This window comes from Micromesistius poutassou (assembly GCF_964030765.1).
Source record: "Micromesistius poutassou genome assembly, chromosome: 14".
NCBI classification, from domain to species: domain Eukaryota; kingdom Metazoa; phylum Chordata; class Actinopteri; order Gadiformes; family Gadidae; genus Micromesistius; species Micromesistius poutassou.
In genome coordinates, this window is record NC_140284.1 from 14202471 (window position 1) to 14223160 (window position 20690).

Sequence of the window (20690 nt, forward strand, 5' to 3'; positions counted from 1 at the left end):
CTTGGCCCCGCCGGCCCCGCCCCCGGACGGCCCCTCCCCCGCCGGCCCCGCCCCGTTCAGGCTGAGCTTCATGCAGTCGAAGGACTTGCTGGAGGAGGTGCTGGCCGTGCGGACCAGGGCGGGGCCGGCCGGGAAGCTCAGGTGCTTCTTGATGGGGCTCAGCTGGATGGCGTCCAGCGTGATGCCGGCGGGAGGAGACTGGCGCCTCAGCTGGAACGCCTCCTTCTGCTGCTTCTCCGCCTCCTTCTCCCTCTCCCGCTCCCTCTCCCGCTCTCTCTCCCGCTCTCTCTCCCGCTCCTTGTCCCGAGACAGACGGGCCGTCACCGCCTTCTTGATGCTGCTGCCGCCGCCACCCAGCCCCCCGCCCTTCTGGCTGCCGCCACGCCCGGCCACGCCCCCGGCCACGCCCGGCTTGGTGGCGCTGGGCTGGCTGCTGTTGGACGCCCCCGAGGAGAAGCCCTCGTCGGGGTCATTGAGGTTGAACGAGTCCTCGCCCCCGCTCATGCCGTCAGCATCTGTTTGAAGGAGGGAGGGACACACACACACACACAAGGTGGTAAACACAGCTAGCGTGCCTCATCAAACATGGAGTCACAGACCCACCATCTTGTGTGGACCCGTGTTGGGGCGTGTGAAGACATGAGCTGCTTCAGCCAATAGTTTTAGTTTTCCTCCAATGATTACATTACTACTATATCACCACTACAGATAGCTGAACACCTTGAGCTTTAGATCATTGGAATATACCATGAGACAAGGTGAATCTCTGAGTGAGCGGAAAACGCTTCAAATGAATCACAACCTGCTGGGAGCCATTTTACTACAAGGCTGGACAGCGTTTGACTTAATGTGCCGTGTTAAATAATAATGTGAAATTGTTAAAGGTCCCATGGCATGAAAATGTCACTTTATGAGGTTTTCTAACATTAATATGAGTTGAGGTGTAAAACAAGCACTAGGGACTTGGACTGGTACTTCCACAACAAAACTAGTAGTCGGGGTTATCTCGGCCATGGCTGAGAAGGAATTGGGGGAAATTAACTTTGTCTCCCACCACTGCCGCCTCGGGAGACAATTCCTTTCTCCTCCTACTTCGAGTCTGGTTGTGGAAGTACCGGGAGTCGCAAACAGCAGTCTGCACTTTTCTAGATTGATGTGGAAGTGGAAGAACCAGAGACGTTGGAGAACCCGACGCAGTCGTTTGAGATTCATAATATCACCCGGAGGCGGACACAGCTTTTGGCCGTGATAATATATATTATATTATATAGATAGCTATATATAATATAATATTATTTAGATATAGAGCTCCAGGACTCCCGCCGGAGTGTTCTAGAATATTTACAGAACATAGAACATGGACTGGCTCGTGGTGGCTGTAATTCTGCACCAAGGCTGCATTTCTTGAACGTCTTCAAATACTGTATTAGGGGCCCACTAACAGCTATATTAAAGCATCCATAAAGTAGCATACCATGGGATCTTTAATAAATAAATAATAATTGGTACAAACACTGAAACTGGAGAATATTCCATGAACCTGCATTGTACATAAAGTTAGATAAAAGGGTTTGGTTAAAGAACTCCACATCTCCCGTCATGCGACAGTGGGACAGGCAGGCCCCCAGGGGGCACCAGAGGCAGTCAGAGCAGACAACACAGAGAAGAAGACATGCAGATGACATCAGGGTGGAGGACGCATGCTTCCCTGTAGCACAGTGTCCCAGGATTCTGACACGGCCAACCTCTCCTGCTCACCCTCTTGTTCTCCCCCTCCCTATCTCACTCCCTCCACCTTACACCCTCTACCGACCTCACTCTCCCCCTCACTCTCCTTCTCCACCTCACTCTCCCCCTCTTCTGTCCCCGAACCCAGTCTGAATCCTATATCCAGTCAGGCCATCAACTATGCTATGTTGTTGCCCATCAACAAAGAATGCATATGTCTGCGGATGGCCTGAAGCAACATCTCTCTTCTGCTACTGACCTTCCTTTCTGGGTTAGTCAATAAAATATGAAACAGTTTTATTACATTTCTTTGCAACTTTTAGGCGAGGTGGCTCAGTTTGTCCATGGCCGTTCTTAACACAGGGAGGTGGCCTGCTCTCAAGAAATGCCATTTTTCAAACCTGCTGTTCATCCTGCAGAATCGCTTTGCGTCAGTCAGTGGGTTTACATGACACTCGAGAAAACCAAATTATTGGGTTAGTCCGACTATGATTGGATTTTTAAGATGCATGTATACACCTTAGTCTGACTAAAATCGCACGAGTCGGGTTTCTCATAGTCGGATTAAGACCCCTGGATTATTCGATTGATAGTTGCATTAATCATATCGTGCATGTATACATTCAATCGGATTGGAATCTGATTTTGTGTTCTGTGCATGCTCGAGATTTTTTCCCAGGGCCGTTAAGTAGAAGGAGAAGATAGTCGTGTTGTTGTCACCGTCGGAAAATGAGAAACTGCGATGAAGCTGGTGTCATGCCAATGTAGTTACCCCCATAAGTGTATCCACGGCCGTGGGAGCGCGCATGCATCCAGTGCATGTGCACTTCAATTTCACCCTGTTCACCCAAGGCTGAATTAAAAGTACATGTTTTTTTAAATGTTGGTTAAAAAGAGGCTCTTTTACCACTAGCTGAAATGGTTACAGCGCCACCTATCGTACCGGGGTATGACACGCTTCGGCCAATGAATAGATTTTCTCGCCGCCATGTATACTCGGACAATTGCCGTTGTCCAATTGAGGAAAAAAGTCGAACTATGGCTGTAATCGGATCAAGCGCTGCATATAAACGTACTGGAAGTGTTGGCAGGTGAATGTGAATCTGGACCAAAGTGTACCAGGTGAGTGTAAACCTGGACCAAAGTGTACCAGGTGAATGTAAACCTGGACCAAAGTGTACCAGGTGAGTGTAAACCTGGACCAAAGTGTACCAGGTGAATATAAACCTGGACCAAAGTGTACCAGGCAAGTGTAAACCTGGACCAAAGGGTCATAGGGTAACCAGGAGAAACTATCCCGTCTGGACCAAAGTTACAGCTCATTCCAATGGTGGCGATGGTATGTGGAAAGATGGCATGGATGAAAGTATAATAAGAAATAACTGTTCAATGGGATAGGATGCCAGGCAGACACTGGGAAACTGCCAGTGGCTACTGGCTAATTCATCAAAGTATTAAAACTGAACTACTAGATAACGAGATAAAAGAAGAAATAAATTATTAAAACAAACTAGCAATTGTAAATAAAAAATAAAAATAACAGGATTCTGAATGGGCCATTGGCCGTTCCCCTCCTGTACGGACTGGAAGGTTGAATATTATGTTTCTCATGCACATGCTGGAGGAGACAGAGTCTGATTCTCACTGAGCTGGTGATCACAATATGGGAACGGGTCTCTCCAGAACACACCACAAGCAACACAGGCAAGCGTCCGCACACAGGAACAAAATGGAGATAGACACAAACCCTGCAGTACTGCGAGCCACCACCGTGCGGCGACAGAGGGGCAGCAGAGACCTGAAGTCTTCTGAGTAAGTGCTTTGTAAGACACATTAGCCAGCAGAAGCGCCACATAAATCCAACCTGTTTGCAGCCTCAATATTGAGTGCGTGTTGCTGCACATGCTCAGACTTCACTTGCAGACGCTCGTACCGGACATGCTCAGTGAGTGACAGGGCCTCCTAGGGGGCGGGGTCAACCGGAGACCAGGTGATGTGATGACGGCAGGCCCATGCAAAGCGGCCCGGGGCCCAGCCCTCCTTCACCCCTGGGGGGGGGGGGGTCCGGCAGCAGGACCAGTCCAGCGGGGGAGGGGGGGCGGGGGTGAGTAAGACTCCGGGGAGGAGGAGGAGGAGGAGGAGGGGGGAGGCAGCCAGGAGATGAAGATCAGCATCGGGGCGCGGTGGCTCTCCCCCAGGAGGAGGGGGAGGAGGAGGGGGAGGGGGAGGGGCAGCAGCGGGCGGGGGAGGGGGGGGAACCGGAGGGGGCAGGGTGTGGTCCCGTGGCTCCGAGGGGCCGCGTACCGTCCCGCGCTGAGCCCCTACCCTCCAGTACGGCCGGGGGCCCCGTGTGGACACTGCCGCCGCCGCCGCTGCTGCTGTAGTTGCTATGGCGACCGTGCAGCCACGCCCCTTCCTTGACGGTGCCCGACGGCTCCTGCTGGTGGGCGTGGTTCTGGTGGGCGTGGCTCTGGTGGGCGTGGCTAGGAGGGTGGGCGGGGACTCTGAGCTCGGAGTCACTTGAGAGGTCAAAATTATCTGGGAGTCAACAAGACAAGACGGGGCGACGCCCTTTAGTGGCTCCTCCCCTTCAAGACAGGCCTCACTGAGGGCCCCCTCCATGGGGAGACTTCACCCCCCTACCCTACAGCAGCACTGTGTAGACCGGAGGGGATCAACCAGAGGAGCTCTAGTCTAAGCATTTGTCCATTTCCTCCAAAATGTGACTCAAATGCATAGATGTTTTATATCACAAATCTCCACATAACTACTGTAGGAGTAACAAAGAACTAGGCAAGCAGCACAGAGCGGCGGGACACACGTGTGTGAAGCAGGAACACACTATGGGATGGTGCTGGTTCATCATGAAGCCTGTAGGATAGAGCTTATGATATAGAAACCAGTATACAGTATATATACTAGCTACACCAGTATATACCAGGGCCCTAAACACACACTACAGGACTGTTGTTTGAACCCTCTGCACAGAGACACACTGAGACATGTACTTTTAAAGAATGAATGGGACACAAAGAAAACGACTCGCCCCCCTCCCCCTGACACCCAAGCAGAGGTCCTTGTCCCTTACAGGGGTGGGCTGCACCCCTCCCCCTGGACCCAGCACCCACCCCCCTGGACCCAGCACCCACCCCCCTGGACCCAGCACCCTGCTGTCGGGGGAAGGCCTTACCCTCTCTCTTCCAGCGGTGGCGGCGGATGGAGGCGGTGGTGATGGCGGAGATGGAGATGCGTCTGACGGTGGGCGTGACCTCCACCTGGAGCACCTGGCGGGCCCGGGGCTCGTCGGGGGCGCTGGCCGGCAGGGAGTTCCTCATGGCATCCCCCACCTGAGGAGAACAGGGACACGGTCAGCCCCCTCACTCCTCACGCCCTTCACTGAGTCAGCCGGGCTCTGGAGCTGTCTGAGGACATCACAGCAGAACAGCCACAACCGGGGAGTCAGAATACCTCCGTTACACCAGCGACTCCCAACCCCGGTTCCTCCAACCTGGTAGAACCAGGCCTTGAAATATTTCCAGAAAAAAAAAAAAAAAAAAAAAGTGTGTTTCACTACTAATCCCTTTCTCCTCCATGTCTCGGTTCAATCTGGACTTCTTCAGAGAGTCAAAGCCAAAGTTCCTATCCCCCAATTCTTCTCCACCATGGCCGAGATAACCCCCAAGAGTCTTTACTTGTTGTGGAAGGACCAGAGACTTCGGACGCAGTCTTTATAGTAGGTCTTTGGGTCTATAGTAGATCTATAGTAGGTCTTTGGGTCTATAGTAGGTCTTTGGGTCTATATAAGTTATTTGGGTCTATAGTAGATCTATAGTAGGTCTTTGGGTCTATAGTGGGTCTATAGTAGGTCTATAGTAGGTCTTTGGGACTATAGTAGGTCTATAGTAGGTCTCTGGGTCTATAGTAGGTCTATAATAGGTCTATAGTAGGTCTTTGGGTCTATAGTAGATCTATAGTAGGTCTTTGGGTCTATAGTAGGTCTTTGGGTCTATATAAGTTATTTGGGTCTATAGTAGATCTATAGTAGGTCTTTGGGTCTATAGTAGATCTATAGTAGGTCTTTGGGTCTATAGTAGGTCTTTGGGTCTATATAAGTTATTTGGGTCTATAGTAGATCTATAGTAGGTCTTTGGATCTATAGTAGGTCTTTGGGTCTATAGTGGGTCTATAGTAGGTCTTTCGGACTATAGTAGGTCTATAGTAGGTCTCTGGGTCTATAGTAGGTCTATAATAGGTCTATAGTAGGTCTTTGGGTCTATATAAGTTATTTGGGTCTATAGTAGATCTATAGTAGGTCTTTGGATCTATAGTAGGTCTTTGGGTCTATAGTAGGTCTTTGGGTCTATAGTAGGTCTTTGGGTCTATAGTAGATCTATAGTAGGTCTTTGGGTCTATAGTAGGTCTATAATAAGTCTATAGTAGGTCTTTGGGTCTATACAAGTTATTTGGGTCTATAGTAGATCTATAGTAGGTCTTTGGGTCTATAGTAGGTCTATTGTAGGTCTTTGGGTCTATAGTAGGTCTATAGTAGGTATTTGGGTCTATAGTAGGTCTTTGGGTCTATATAAGGTCTTTGGGTCTATAGTAGGTCTTTGGGGCTATAGTAGTTATTTGGGTCTATAGTAGGTCTTTGGGTCTATATTAGGTCTTTGGGTCTATATAAGTTCTTTGGGTCTATAGTAGGTCTTTGGGTCTATAGTAGGTCTTTGGGTCTATATAAGTTATTTGGGTCTATAGTAGTTCTTTGGGTCTATTGTAGGTCTATAGTTGGTCTTTGGGTCTATAGTAGGTCTATAGTAGGTCTATAGTTGGTCTTTGGGTCTATAGTAGGTCTTTGGGTCTATATAAGTTCTTTGGGTCTATAGTAGGTCTAAAGTAGGTCTTTGGGTCTATAGTAGGTCTTTGGATCTATAGTAGGTCTATAGTAGGTATTTGTGTCTATAGTAGGTCTATAGTAGGTATTTGGGTCTATCGTAGGTCTATAGTAGGTCTTTGGGTCTATAGTAGGTCTTTGGGTCTATCGTAGGTCTATAGTAGGTCTTTGGGTCTATAGTAGGTCTTTGGGTCTATATAAGTTCTTTGGGTCTATAGAAGGTGTGTGGGTCTATCGTAGGTCTTTAGGTCTTTGGGTCTATAGTAGGTCTATAGTAGGTCTTTGGGTCTATAGTAGGTCTTTGGGTCTATAGTAGGTCTATAATCGGTCTTTGGGTCTATAGAAGATGTGTGGGTCTATAGTAGGTCTTTGGGTCTATAGAAGATGTGTGGGTCTATAGTAGATCTATAGTAGGTCTTTGGGTCTATATATGTTCTTTGGGTCTATAGAAGGTGTGTGGGTCTATCGTAGGTCTATAGTAGGTCTTTGGGTCTATATATGTTCTTTGGGTCTATAGAAGGTGTGTGGGTCTATCGTAGGTCTATAGTAGGTCTTTGGGTCTATCGTAGATCTATAGTAGGTCTTTGGGTCTATAGAAGGTGTGTGGGTCTATCGTAGGTCTGTAGTAGGTGTGTATAGTAGGCTTACCAGTAGCGGCTGGGAGTAGAGCTCTAACTGGGATCTGTACAGGATGTCCTCCAGAGCCTCTCGACCCAGCTCCCACTCTCCATTGTATCTACACACACACACACACACACACACACACACACACACACACACACACACACACACACACACACACACACACACACACACACACACACACACACACACACACACACACACACACACACACACACACACACACACAGGTAAACATGAGTCTGTGAGACACGTTGCTGGTCTATTATTGAAAGTTATTTGTTATTTGAGGAGGAAAAGATGACAACGCTCAGGTGTCCAAATTATGAGCTCAAATGATAGGGTATAAAAGGAGCAATATCAGCAAACCTTTTATGACCAATATTTCAAACAATCAAATTGAAAAGTCCAGAAAAAGTATTTACAGCAAAGAAGTGGATCAAGTGTCAGGGTTGATCCACCATCAACCTGATGAGTATGTTCTAATTACAGGGATCACAGGGTTCCTTTAAAGTAATGTTGGCAGCCGTTTTAAGCCAAGGGGGAATCCTTCTTGATGCATGGGAGGAATAATCAGATCGGATTCAAACTCTGGGTCTGAAGAGCTCCGGGGAGTCGAAGACATCTCCCATTCTCATGAGGCAGTGACAAGGAAACCAAGGAGAGGGACTCAAACAGTCAACAACATGGATGAACATGGACCGGAGAGCGTTCTCACTTTAGATAAGACAAATGACAAGACAAAAGGAGGTTCAATGAAACCTTGGTGAAGTGGAGAGGACCACGGGAGCTGTCAATAAAACGCTTAGAGCGAGAGACAGAGACAGAGAGACAGCGCACTAACTAACTAACTAACTACTTACTCACTGAGCGCTTCAGCACAGAAATTGCAACAGAGAAAAAAGAGACTCCCGGAGAGATCAGAAAAGAACGTCAGGGAGACTGATGGAGCAACATGGATCTTGATGTTTCTTGACTCTTAAAGGGCTCGTGTCGTATGATTAGCTGGTACACGCCGTTGGGCACAGGGAAGGAACAGTGTGCTAAACAGGCCCTTTAACCTCTAGGCCTATTTCTTAAAAAAACCTAACAGAAATAGAGAATATCTCCACAACTGCCAGGGCGATAATATGTAATCTTGGTGCTGAAAGAAAGATGGTTGTGAAGTGAAATATTCAATGTGGATCCTACTTGGTGAGAGTGAATATCGCTAGAACACAGCATAAGTGGAAGATTTCATTTCCTCCTGAAATAAATGTCATGTCTAGAGTGAATACCATCTTGTGCATTACCGGTTGTTAGCCATATATAGTACTTTATAGCCCTATAGTGCAATAGGGCCATAGTAAACCATCTGATGAGTAGCTGGGTCAATATTTGAGGCCAATAAAGTGAAAGAGAGGTTTTAGTAGAGGTAGATTCAGGCGAAATCTCAATAAATAAAAATTGACTATATAACCTTTATGAGGCAAACAGGTAGATATCTTGAGAAGTCATTGTACAATTTTGACACTTGACACCTCTATTAAAAGGTCAGGGCAAAAGGTTTGGCTTGAATGACATCAAGCCAAACCCTCGCAATTACACCATATGGCCACCAGATGGCGCTGAAGGAAATCTGCTCTGATTGAAGACAATTTACTAAACTTGCTTCTTCACATGCTTTTTATTTTTCTTTAGGTTGGAATTGTCTTTTGTTTAGCCAACCATGGTTATGATAGACTAAAAGTTCAGAATGTAATCTTTCTAGGGGTGTGTCACATGATTTGACACACCATGATTTGATACATTTAAGATTATATTATTATAGATACGTACATGGTGTTATATAGTATTAGGGTATGGATACATACATGGTATTACAGACCGTTATGGTATAGATACATACATGGTGTTATATAGTATAAAGGTATAGATACATACATGGTGTTATATAGTATTATGGGATAGATACGTACATGATATTAGATAGTATAATGGGATCGATAGTACATGATGTTATATAGTATTATGGGATAGATACGTTGATAGTGCTATATAGTATTACGGATAGATACGTACATGATATTAGATAGTATTATGGGATAGATAGTACATGATGTTATATAGTATTATGGGATAGATACGTACATAGTGCTATATAGTATTACGGATAGATACGTACATGATATTAGATAGTATTATGGGATAGATAGTACATGATGTTATATAGTATTATGGGATAGATACGTACATAGTGCTATATAGTATTACGGATAGATACGTACATGATATTAGATAGTATTATGGGATAGATACGTACATGATGTTGTATAGTATTATGGGATAGATACGTACATAGTGCTATATAGTATTACGGATAGATACGTACATGATATTAGATAGTATTATGGGATAGATACGTACATGATGTTATATAGTATTATGGGATAGATACGTACATGATGTTATATAGTATTATGGGATAGATACGTAGATAGTGCTATATAGTATTACGGATAGATACGTACATGATATTAGATAGTATAATGTGATAGATACGTACATGATGTTGTATAGTATTATGGGATAGATACGTAGATAGTGATATATAGTATTACGGATAGATACGTACATGATATTAGATAGTATAATGGGATAGATAGTACATGGTGTTATATAGTATTATGGGATAGATACGTAGATGGTGCTATAAGGTATTATGGGCTATATACGTACATGGCGTGGTAGACGGCGGTCAGCATCTGAACCATGAACTCTGGGTCCAGCAGCACGCGGTTACAGGGCTCTCTCCACGCCTTCTGCTGCTGCCGTGGGAACCCACACACACACAACCTAAGGACATGAACACACACACACACACACACACACACACACACACACACACACAATGAGAACGGCTTCCATTGGTCAATGTGCATACGTCTGTGCACGTATCAAACACACATGCTCAGAGAAGAAGAAGTACATTTCAAAGTAAAAGTGGAGACCGAGTGAGGTCAGACAATGGTTGATGTCTTTGGTCACATTGTTTACAAAAGACCACAACTTCCATAATACGGTCATACAGGAGGAATCTATTCAAATAAACAGGAACAGGAAATGCTGAAGATGAAGAGTCCATTGAGTGTGAGCAGGAATAACGCAAACCACAGCGGGAACCACAGCAACACCCGAGAGGAAGACAGAGGCTCAGATGAGACGCAGGGGGGGGGGGGGGGGATGAGATCAAAGACCAGCAGAATCCCTGTAGGAGGGGGCTCTGCTCTCCAGCAGTAGGGGGCTGTACGCTCGGTGGGTGTGTGTGCATCTGTCTAGACATAACTGTCTGCAGGCGGTCCCAGACAGCAGCAGCAGGCCCACAGAGCCTGTGTGGTCTGGCCCCCCGCTGGGCCTGCAGGTATCCCCCCCCCCCCATATGATGTTCTTTGATGAAGACCGTTGAGGAAGGCATCATTCACATGGCTGGTCATTAGGCCTTCACTAGAGCTCAGCACGGCCCCAGGGCAGACGGAGGGATTCTAGTCGTTTGTCTCGCTGAAGAGGAGAGCATGGGTCGGGCGGAAGTCAACTAAATACGTTTCTCAATCCGCGTTCTTCTCTGTACTTGTGTACTTGTGAAACGTCATCAGTCGTAGCCCAAGTACTGTTCCAATTCAAAGTTTGCATCAAGTACAGTCGAAAAAACCCGGAAGTGTTCTCGATGTGTTCTTAAACTGAGTTCTAAATAATAATTATAATAATTTGTTTATATGCATAAGTCACTGATAGAGGAAACAGTTAACAGAGCTGAGTTGGTGACGTCATCGAGTCTGCTGCTGTTCCAATTGCAAATGCGTACTCCTGTCCTCGGAAGTCTGTACTCGGAAGTGCGTACTTGCAAGTTCGCCCTTCCAAGTCAGCAAGTCCGAAGTTTGCGTACTTGGTATTGAGAAACGGCCTAATATTTAATGAAATTACTGATTTGACTGAAACTATATTACTCAGAAGCCTTGTGTCCAATGGGCCAACAATGACATCAAATGGGTCTATTAGCATGTGTAAAACCAGTGTGTGAGTGCGTGCATGTGCGTGTGTGCGCATTGTACGTACCGTGAGGTCATGCGGCAGGCCGACTGGTAGGAGGACAGCGGCATGTACACCACGGCCGAGTTGTAGCAGAGCATGAGGAAACACAGCACCTCAAACCTGGAGACAGACACACCGTCACACACCACGCCACCGACCGGATGATCTACACATCATCAGAACCTGGAGACAGAGGCACGTCACACACCACGCCACCGACCGGATGACCTACACATCATCAGGCAGACTGCTGGGACAGACATTTAGACCTTTTAGTCACTTTGCACAAGTCTCCAACCCCCATGGCCCGGAGCCAGGACACAGCGCGCTGCCTCGTTCACACACCGGGGGTTGTTGGTGTCTGAAGCTTTGGGAAACATCTGTAGCCCAACCTGCTGCTTACTGATCTGAATTCACATCAGAGTGGCTCTGAGGTGAGTACGCTGAATAACTTCTAAACAGCAATAGTAAACTCAATTGTTCCAAAGGAAGACTGCATGGTCACGTGACGTGAAAGCTTTTTTTTCCCCGTGCATGTCCAAGCTGGTGTTTAACGGAGATCCTCCATGAGGCCCGGTCAGCAGTTTCCTCCGTCAATACTTCTGATCAGATCACTTGTAGCACTCTACACAATTATCCAGAAACACTCTGGCAATTTATTAACTGTGAAGTGTTGGATGGCTCTCTCCAGGATGGCCGACCGGTCCGCTGCTACTAGCACAATACTTGCAAAAAATACTAGCAAAACCCACTATGAATTTGACTTACTTCTTTAACTTATTAATCATATATATTTACTTTTGCATTCTATAAGGTATATACTACTCATATTTGAATTTAACCGATAGAATGATTGCGATTACCATTATATGAATCGTCCTTAGGCTAGAAACCTTTGCCTTATGGTCGCCTAAGCTTCACACAAACGCTTGCTTCCTTCCTGAGGTTGACTCTGAGAACCAGACTGACCAACCCTGGACTCCAGGACTGACCTCCCTCCCCTCCAGTCAGGGCCTCATCATGTCCTTTAATAGTCCTAGCCTACGCCCTGGCCTCCACCCCATCGCCCCCCCCCCCCCCCCCCGTGTCATTACTCTGTGTCAGAGGGCCTGGGACCTCCAGGGTAACAGCCCATAACGACACTCTGCAGAAGAGCTGGAGACGAAGGAGAGGAACGATCCTGCTCTAGATCACCGCACCAGAGAGGAACCCCTCTGTGAGGAGGTGACTGGCTTCAGGATCTCTAACCTAACCTCCGGTGGTATGTGTGTGTGTGTGTGTGTGTGTGTGTGTGTGTGTGTGTGTGTGTGTGTGTGTGTGTGTGTGTGTGTGTGTGTGTGTGTGTGTGTGTGTGTGTGTCCTGGTGCGTCCCCCAGCAGGCTGTCCAGTTCCCCTTGAAGGTTGAGCTGAGGACCACTCCATAGTGCACAGATGTGGAGCCAGAATAGCTTTTATAGGTGAGGCCTGGGATGCTATCTCCTTAAAGGTTCCTTATAAACACCGCCATGTAGCTAGTGAATAGATCTCTTTTCTTAAGAACCACTGCCAACACTTTATAATTAAAGTGCATTCATTAACATAAACTAACAGCTCATTAGTCCGGACACCGGACCATTGGAAATCTTGCCACCTATTTCTAAAAGGGAGTTGTTTGAATGTCATGATGGTCCTCTGACATACCACTCTCACAACGCTGTGACTGGGAGACAGCTTTGAACTAATGGTTCACAGATTTCCTGAGGGATGTTCAGTTTATGTTATACCTGTTCTGGGCGGTGAAGGTCTCTCTCTGGGGGTGCACTCCACTGTACACCACCCGGATCAGGTCATGCTGACACAGGGCCCCCTCCGTCAGAGCCATGGGTCCCAGGCTGGAGGGCTGCGCACACGCACACACACACACACACACACACACATTAGGATATTTGCTTATTCCCCAGGTCCCCTTCCCTTGACGAGATGAAAGGCACATTAAGATTCTGCTCTTTGATGTCTGCGGCAACCGGTGGTTCTGTTAAATGGAGAGAGAGGGGGAGAGTTGAACTAGAGAGATGGAGGAGGTAAACAGAGAGAATACAAGGACAGAAACAAAGTGGTGCTTGGCGAATGAAGAAGATAATCCACACATCCAACTGTGAAGATCGGGCTTTGTCTGTTCAGTGAATAATTGAAGAGGGAACCAAAGCCACTTGGACGGGTTCGACCTAATCCAGAGAGACTGGACACCAACGCCCAGGGGCCAGGACGGACGGACAGACACAGAGACTGGACACCAACGCCCAGGGGCCAGGACGGACGGACAGACACAGCGACGGACAGACACCAACGCCCAGGCGCCAGGACGGACGGACAGACACAGAGACTGGACACCAACGCCACAGAGACGGATGGACACAGAGACAGACACAGAGACAGACAGACGGACACAGAGAGAGACAGACGCACGGAGACAGACAGACACGGATGGACACAGAGATAGACAGATGGACACAGTGACAGACAGACGTACAGAGACAGACAGACGTACAGAGACATATCCCAGCGGGGGGCAGACCCTAACCCTTGATGCTCATTCCCTTGATGAGGAGCTCATTCCCTTGATGAGGAGCTCATTCCCTTGATGGTCATGGAGATGAAGGGCGAGGAATGAATGAGGTTAGAAGAGGTTAGAGGGATAATGAGATACAGAAGATATGAAGACTGATACATGCTGAGAAGATTAGGGAAACCTCAGCAAAACAGACATTAGACAGAAAAGAGAGAATGTGGAAGAAAAGAAGCCCGTTAAGAGACAACGACTTACATAATACTTTCCATTGAGGTTGAACTTTGCACCTTGACAAGTTCAGAGCCTCTTCTACTGTGTACTTAACTATTCAGACCCAATACCCATCATGCTTGAAAACCATGTTGACAGAAAACCCAACAATCTTCCTTTGAGTTTGTAATTCAGACGGGAGGCTCACCTCGTGGTACACAGAGGGCTTGGACAGAGATGGGATGGTGAACGAGAGGAGCCTGCTGTTGCCATCTTTGTCCACAATCTCCTGTAACACAAAAAACAGGAAATTATGAGGAAGGAGAGGAAGAGGAGGGACAGGGGAGAGGGGAGAGAGGAGCAGGAGGAAAAAGTCTAATCAGAGCAAGTGAATACTCTTTGCATCGCACTCATTTATATTGATGATCGGGATCTTCAGTTCTGGAGGGTTTTTGAGAGTGGAGCCGTGGTGGTGGGAGGAGTCATGTCTGAAGTACAGTCTACCAGACTGGGAGGAGTCAGGTCTGAAGTAAAGCCAGAGTGCAGGTTGCCAGGTTGTGTGTGGACATGTTCTGCTGCATGGCAGGTGGAGATGGGAGCTGTCAGGTTACCTCCCCCGGTCGTAGTCCCAGCCTGAACCCTAACAAAGTACCTAATGACACCTATCTGAGTCCAGTGTTAATCCAGAGATCCAGTGTAGGATCCAGGGTGGGATCAAATGTTGACTCAGTGAATGCATTCATCCCTCAACCATCTTCATCTAGTCACTTAGCCATCTTTATCTAGTCACTTAACCATCTTTATCTAGTCACTTGAATCTGTGCACAATTGAGATATCATCCGTGATGTCATGCACAAACCCATTACCATTTGAATTATTACCTCTTGGATTATTGATGATGACAAAGTGCCGTCCTCAACATATTAATTCATCAGTATTTCCTTTCAGGAAAATAACTCCAGCCTCTTATCACTGAACCATACGGTGACCATTGTGGTCCATGTGAACAGCCCTGGAGACACTCTGCTATGGTGCATCACCGAGGTAAAGAGAGCTGGGTTGAACAGTATAGAAACATCAGTCATGATGTGTCATGATGTCATGATGAGCCAGCTCTCCTCTTCCTGCTGCTCATCTCCTCACTGGGCCTAGTGGTACCCTGTAAAAGGTACCCTACCCTGTAAAGGTACCCTGTAGTGGTACCATACCCTGTAGTGGTACCTTACCCTGTAGTGGTACCTTACCCTGTAGTGGTACCCTGTAGTGGTACCCTGTAAAGGTACCCTACCCTGTAAAGGTACCCTGTATTGGTACCTTACCCTGTAGAGGTACCCTGTAGTGGTACCTTGCCCTGTAGAGGTACCCTGTAGTGGTACCCTGTAAAGGTACCCTACCCTGTAAAGGTACCCTGTAGTGGTACCATACCCTGTAGTGGTACCTTACCCTGTAGTGGTACCTTACCCTGTAGAGGTACCCTGTAGTGGTACCCTGTAAAGGTACCCTACCCTGTAAAGGTACCCTGTAGTGGTACCTTACCCTGTAGAGGTACCCTGTAGCGGTACCCTGTAAAGGTACCCTACCCTGTAGAGGTACCCTGTAGTGGTACCCTGTAAAGGTACCCTGTAGAGGTACCTTACCCTGTAGTGGTACCCTGTAGTGGTACCTTACCCTGTAGAGGTACCCTGTAGTGGTACCTTACCCTGTAGTGGTACCTTACCCTGTAGAGGTACCCTGTAGTGGTACCTTACCCTGTAGTGGTACCCTGTAGCGGTACCCTGTAGCGGTACCCTGTAGAGGTACCTTACCCTGTAGTGGTAACCTGTAGTGGTACCCTGTAGAGGTACCCTGTAGCGGTACCCTGGAGCCTTTTTACTACTTGGATTATTGATGATGATGAAGTGCCATCATCACCCTCAGCCTTAGTGGACCAGCGCTCCTCCTTAAGGCCTTCAGCCCCTTCCCTTAGTGGACCAGCTCCTCCTTAACAAAGGTCTTTTCAATGAGTTCTGACCTAGGATCCCAGGGGGGGCACCCACCAGGTTGTACATTCCCAGCAGGAGGGCCTCGATGCAGCCATTGCTCTGGCGGTCCCTGCTGGCCGTGACGCGCAGGTACACCCAGACCAGCTCGGGCAGGAACTGCAGGGTGAAGCGGCGCAGGCGGTCCTCGGTGCTCCGGTACAGCTCGAACAGCTGGTGGCACACAGGCTCCAGCAGCTGGGGGGGAGCGTACATTGAAGAACGTCAGCGCTGTGTGTGGAGATCACAATATATAGACAGGCTCATGGATGATGAATGAGGGCAAGGCCAGAGTCATAGTCAAAGGTGCGTGTGGTCACTGGAGGCAGTAGGTTCATATGTTCTCAATGAATGAGAAGGAGAATGACACTGAGCTCAGGCCACTGCACATTGTTGACACAGGAGTGAGTTTGTGATTGTTTACACCCCCCCAGATAAGAGATATCCCCCATGGCAGATAAGACCAGAACCCCGTCTCCCTCCCTCCCTCTCTCCCTCCCTCCCCGTCTCTCTCCCTCCCCGTCTCTCTCCCTCCCCGTCTCCCTCCCTCCCCGTCTCCGTCCCGTCTCGTCTCCCTCCCTGTCCCCCTCCCTCCCCGTCTCCCTCTCTCCCCATCTCCCTCCCTCCCCGTCTCTCTCCCCGTCTCCCTCCCTCCCCCTCCCCGTCTCCATCCCGTCTCCAGCAGTGAGTGACTCTCCATCACTGCTGGTTTCCAGTGGACCAGCAGTGAGTGACTCTCCATCACTGCTGGTTTCCAGTGGACCAGCAGTGAGTGCTGGGACTTGTGCTGCTGGTGTGGGTTCACAGACCTGCGTCACGGTGGACAGGTGTGTGTGTGTGTGTGTGTGTGTGTGTGTGTGTGTGTGTGGTATGAGGGCCTTCTGCCAAGGACTTATATGTACGTCAGAGAGGACGACAAGTCATGACACCATGGGGGGAGTGGAGGGAGAGACAGAGAGTGAGGTAGAGCGAGTGAGAGAGAGTGAGAGGAGAAGAGGGAGAGTGAGTGGAAAGAGAACAAGCTAACAGATGGAGAGACGCAGAGAAGAGCCAATGGGAGGGACCTAGAGACAGCAAGACAGCGAGAGAGAGAGAGAGAGAGAGAGAGAGAGAGAGAGAGAGAGAGAGAGAGAGAGAGAGAGAGAGAGAGAGAGAGAGAGAGAGAGAGAGAGAGAGAGAGAGAGAAATGTGCATTATGGCGTTATGGTGGGCGTCTGACTGAGGGGGTGAGCAGGCTGTCGTGGGTCGGCCCACACAACACTGTTGACTGGGCGATGAGTAACAGCGCACTCTCTCATTTGGCTCGGGGAGAGGACGAGAGGCTCAGCCAAGCACACGCTGCTGTGTGCCAGGCAGCACGCAGCCACTTTTACATACACAAATGGATTCAAATCAACACACACACACACACACACACACACACACACACACACACACACACACACACACACACACACACACACACACACACACACACACACACACACACACACACACACACACACACACACACACACACACACACCAAAGAGACCAAACCAAACCATTAGAGGGAAATTGAAGTGGCGTTTCATTGGGCGCCTAAAGGCTGGCGGCGCAGACGCTGTGACCTTTTATTTATTTTTCCCTTGGACTAAAATAGTCCAGTCACTGGAGAGCGTGGAGACATGTTTTGGGGGGAAATAGGCAGACAGCGGGCGAGATGCAGCATGACGCCCCCCCGTCTCTGTCCCCGTCTGTCCGTTTGTTTACATTTGGCGACACACCAAACCCACCTCATTGTGTGCACAGTGACGTTCACCTGCTTTTACCCTTACCCCAGCCCGAAGTCACATGACTCGCAGGCCAACGTCACATGACTGTCAGGCCGACGTCACGTGACTCGCAGATAAAGTCAGGGCCTACAGCGTCCTTCATTGTTTAGTGACTCACACATACACAACGACACGTGGCCACGCCCACATGAGAACACCAATGAAGACGGACTCCAGAGCCCCACCCCTGTTGGCTCACCCCATGCATGCAGAGGGTTGGCACGAGCCAATCAGTGTTGATGGAAACACCAGAGAAGACTTCTCTGTGTGTGTGTGTGTGTGTGTGTGTGTGTGTGTGTGTGTGTGTGTGTGTGTGTGTGTGTGTGTGTGTGTGTGTGTGTGTGTCTCACACCTCATTGTTGGGGTCTTGGATGACGCGGTACAGGGCTGGCACCAGGCTCTTCTTCAGGTGCAGGCTGCCTGCGTAGCTGGGGATGTGGGTTTCTGGTAAGGTCTGAAAGGACGACAACAGCATCACTACACTGCGGTCAACACACAGCTGGAAGGCCGTGGGCCCCAGAGGCCTCCTCAGCCTCCCACAGGTACCCTACCCTCCACACACTACAGTCACTGTGGACAGAGGAGTCCCCCGTTAAGAGTCATGTGAAAGGTCATCTTCTGAAGAGCAGCTTATGACGTCATCACAGCAGGGTCCAGACAACGCAGACCTCGGCGTTCATTGGATGTACATTGGCATCCCTTGCCTAAAAATACAAACGTGAACTCCTATTGGCTTAGGGGAGGAACACTGTGTGCTCGGTCAGAGCAACACACACACACACACACACACACACACACACACACACACACACACACACACACACACACACACACACACACACACACACACACACACACACACACACACACACACACCTCCTGGTGTTTAATCATGTCTATGCTGCAGTTCCCTTCCTCCTGCATCACAGGTTTCATATCAATAGTTGACAACAGTGAAAGTCCATTGGACAGATTGATTTGGCAGCCAGCCAGCAGTTATAACAACAGCTAGTGCAGAGCTTTTCTGTGAGTAATGTAGAATATTGGTGTATTTTAGTGTCTCTCTGTCTTCACATTTCTTAAGTCTATGAACAGGCCAGTGCCTCTCCTACTGATACCAGGTGTTATTTCCAACATCCCTCCATTTGTTATGTCCCAACGAGGACGAACAACGGACGTGGTCTGGGACATAGCCAGGGCCGTATGCCTTATCAAAGGAGAGACTGCTTCTGTTCTTTTGTTATTTACATTTTCTTATTATAATACTCGCCCCAAACCTTTGGTTCGGTGAGAAGAGGGATCGACAGCCAAGGAGCACGTCAGGAGACTGCTCCTCACCTCCTACACTATAGATTATTCAACCTAAGTCTGTACCTGTGCTGTATTACATCCTGGAATAAACCATCTATTCCACCCTCTGATCCAACCTGTCAAGCTTCCTTGATTTCCACTTCAAGAATTACTACTAGGACGAAAAATACACGCAGAGACTATACGAACAGTTTAGAAATATGATGAAATCTAACAGTATACAGAAAAATTGGCATATTGTCAAATCTCAACCCAAATAAATCCATTGTTCACACTGGATTATAATTTAGATTCCCCCCCCCACACTCCTCTGGAGGAGAGCTCTCTAACCAGTAGCGTAACCAGGATTTTTCATCAAGGATTTTTTTTTTTTTTGCCAAGTAGGGTGGGCCACTATTTTTTACATTCAATTTTTTTTAATCCGATATAGGCAGTACAGCAATTGTCCCAAAATTAAATAAACAATAATAGGCTACATTGATAATTCATTATACTTTATTCATCCCCAGGGGGAATTTAAGGCACAACACAATTTAAGGAGCGCTTAGAGTACTCTTTTTTTTCACATGTACACAAAACATATACTCGTATTGATTATTTCATTATTGATTCAAAGCTATTATCAAATGTGGTGCAAACAAAATATCAGGGTATATTAATTTCTGATCATAGTCCTCTCACTATGGCTCTGAGGTGGTCCCTGCCCAAAACTTCTTTTTCATGGCGCTTTAATCCATTATTATTGCAAGACACCAAATTTCATGATTATATAAAAGCTGCCATGGATGAATTTTTGTTGATTAATGACAACGGCTCTGTTAATGATTCCATTTTGTGGGAATCCTGTAAGGCCGTGCTGAGAGGCAAGATAATTTCGTATGAAGCGTCTAAGAAGAAGGAGAGACGTAAACGTTTAGAGGAAATAGAGGTACTACTATCCGAAGCTGAGAAGGCTTACACTTCCTCTTTTTCCACTGATGATTTATACAGCATTATGAAACTTAAGTATGAATATAATGGTATTTTAAGTGATCAGGTAAATAAGCAAATACTTAAGCTTAAACAGAAGCAATTTGAGTTGAATGACAAGCCAGGAAAGTTGCTGGCAAGACAGCTTCGTGGTGTTCAGGCAAATAGATCTATTCTTAAAATCAAGTCTTCTACCGGGGAAACTCTTACCCACCCTCAAGATATAAATGATTACTTTAGGGATTTATACTCGAAGTTATATGAGTCTAAATGTAAGGTATCTGATGAAGAGATGGGGGAATTTCTCAACTCTGTAGACCTACCTAAATTGAGTGAACACGCTAAGAATGAGTTGGACTCTAATTTTACAGTAAATGAAATCTGTGCGGCAATAAAATCATTTCCTAATGGTAAGGCGGCAGGCCCAGATGGGTTTAGTGCAGAGTTTTTCAAGTCCTTCACTGATTTCATTTCTCCACTGTTGTATAGA

The 20690-nt window shown here is 47.6% G+C and overlaps 1 protein-coding gene across 3 annotated transcripts in view; it reads right to left on the reverse strand.

The window, feature by feature from the left end:
- LOC311358580 (hyccin 2) overlaps positions 1-20690 on the reverse strand; it is a 55494-nt gene that overhangs the window by 3304 nt on the left and 31500 nt on the right. For 2 of the 3 annotated variants that reach the window (XM_084478667.1, XM_084478666.1), the window contains 9 exons: positions 18273-18374; positions 16125-16304; positions 14296-14376; positions 13093-13208; positions 11354-11449; positions 9980-10096; positions 7268-7355; positions 4919-5075; positions 1-515 (listed from right to left, as the gene is read on the reverse strand). The exon at positions 1-515 is cut by the window's left edge and continues 3304 nt beyond it. In XM_084478667.1, coding sequence (XP_084334793.1) covers positions 1-515; positions 4919-5075; positions 7268-7355; positions 9980-10096; positions 11354-11449; positions 13093-13208; positions 14296-14376; positions 16125-16304; positions 18273-18374 — 1452 coding nt within the window. Of the gene's footprint in view, positions 516-4053; positions 4267-4918; positions 5076-7267; positions 7356-9979; positions 10097-11353; positions 11450-13092; positions 13209-14295; positions 14377-16124; positions 16305-18272; positions 18375-20690 lie in introns of all 3 variants that reach the window. The other variant, XM_084478668.1, reaches the window with a different exon arrangement.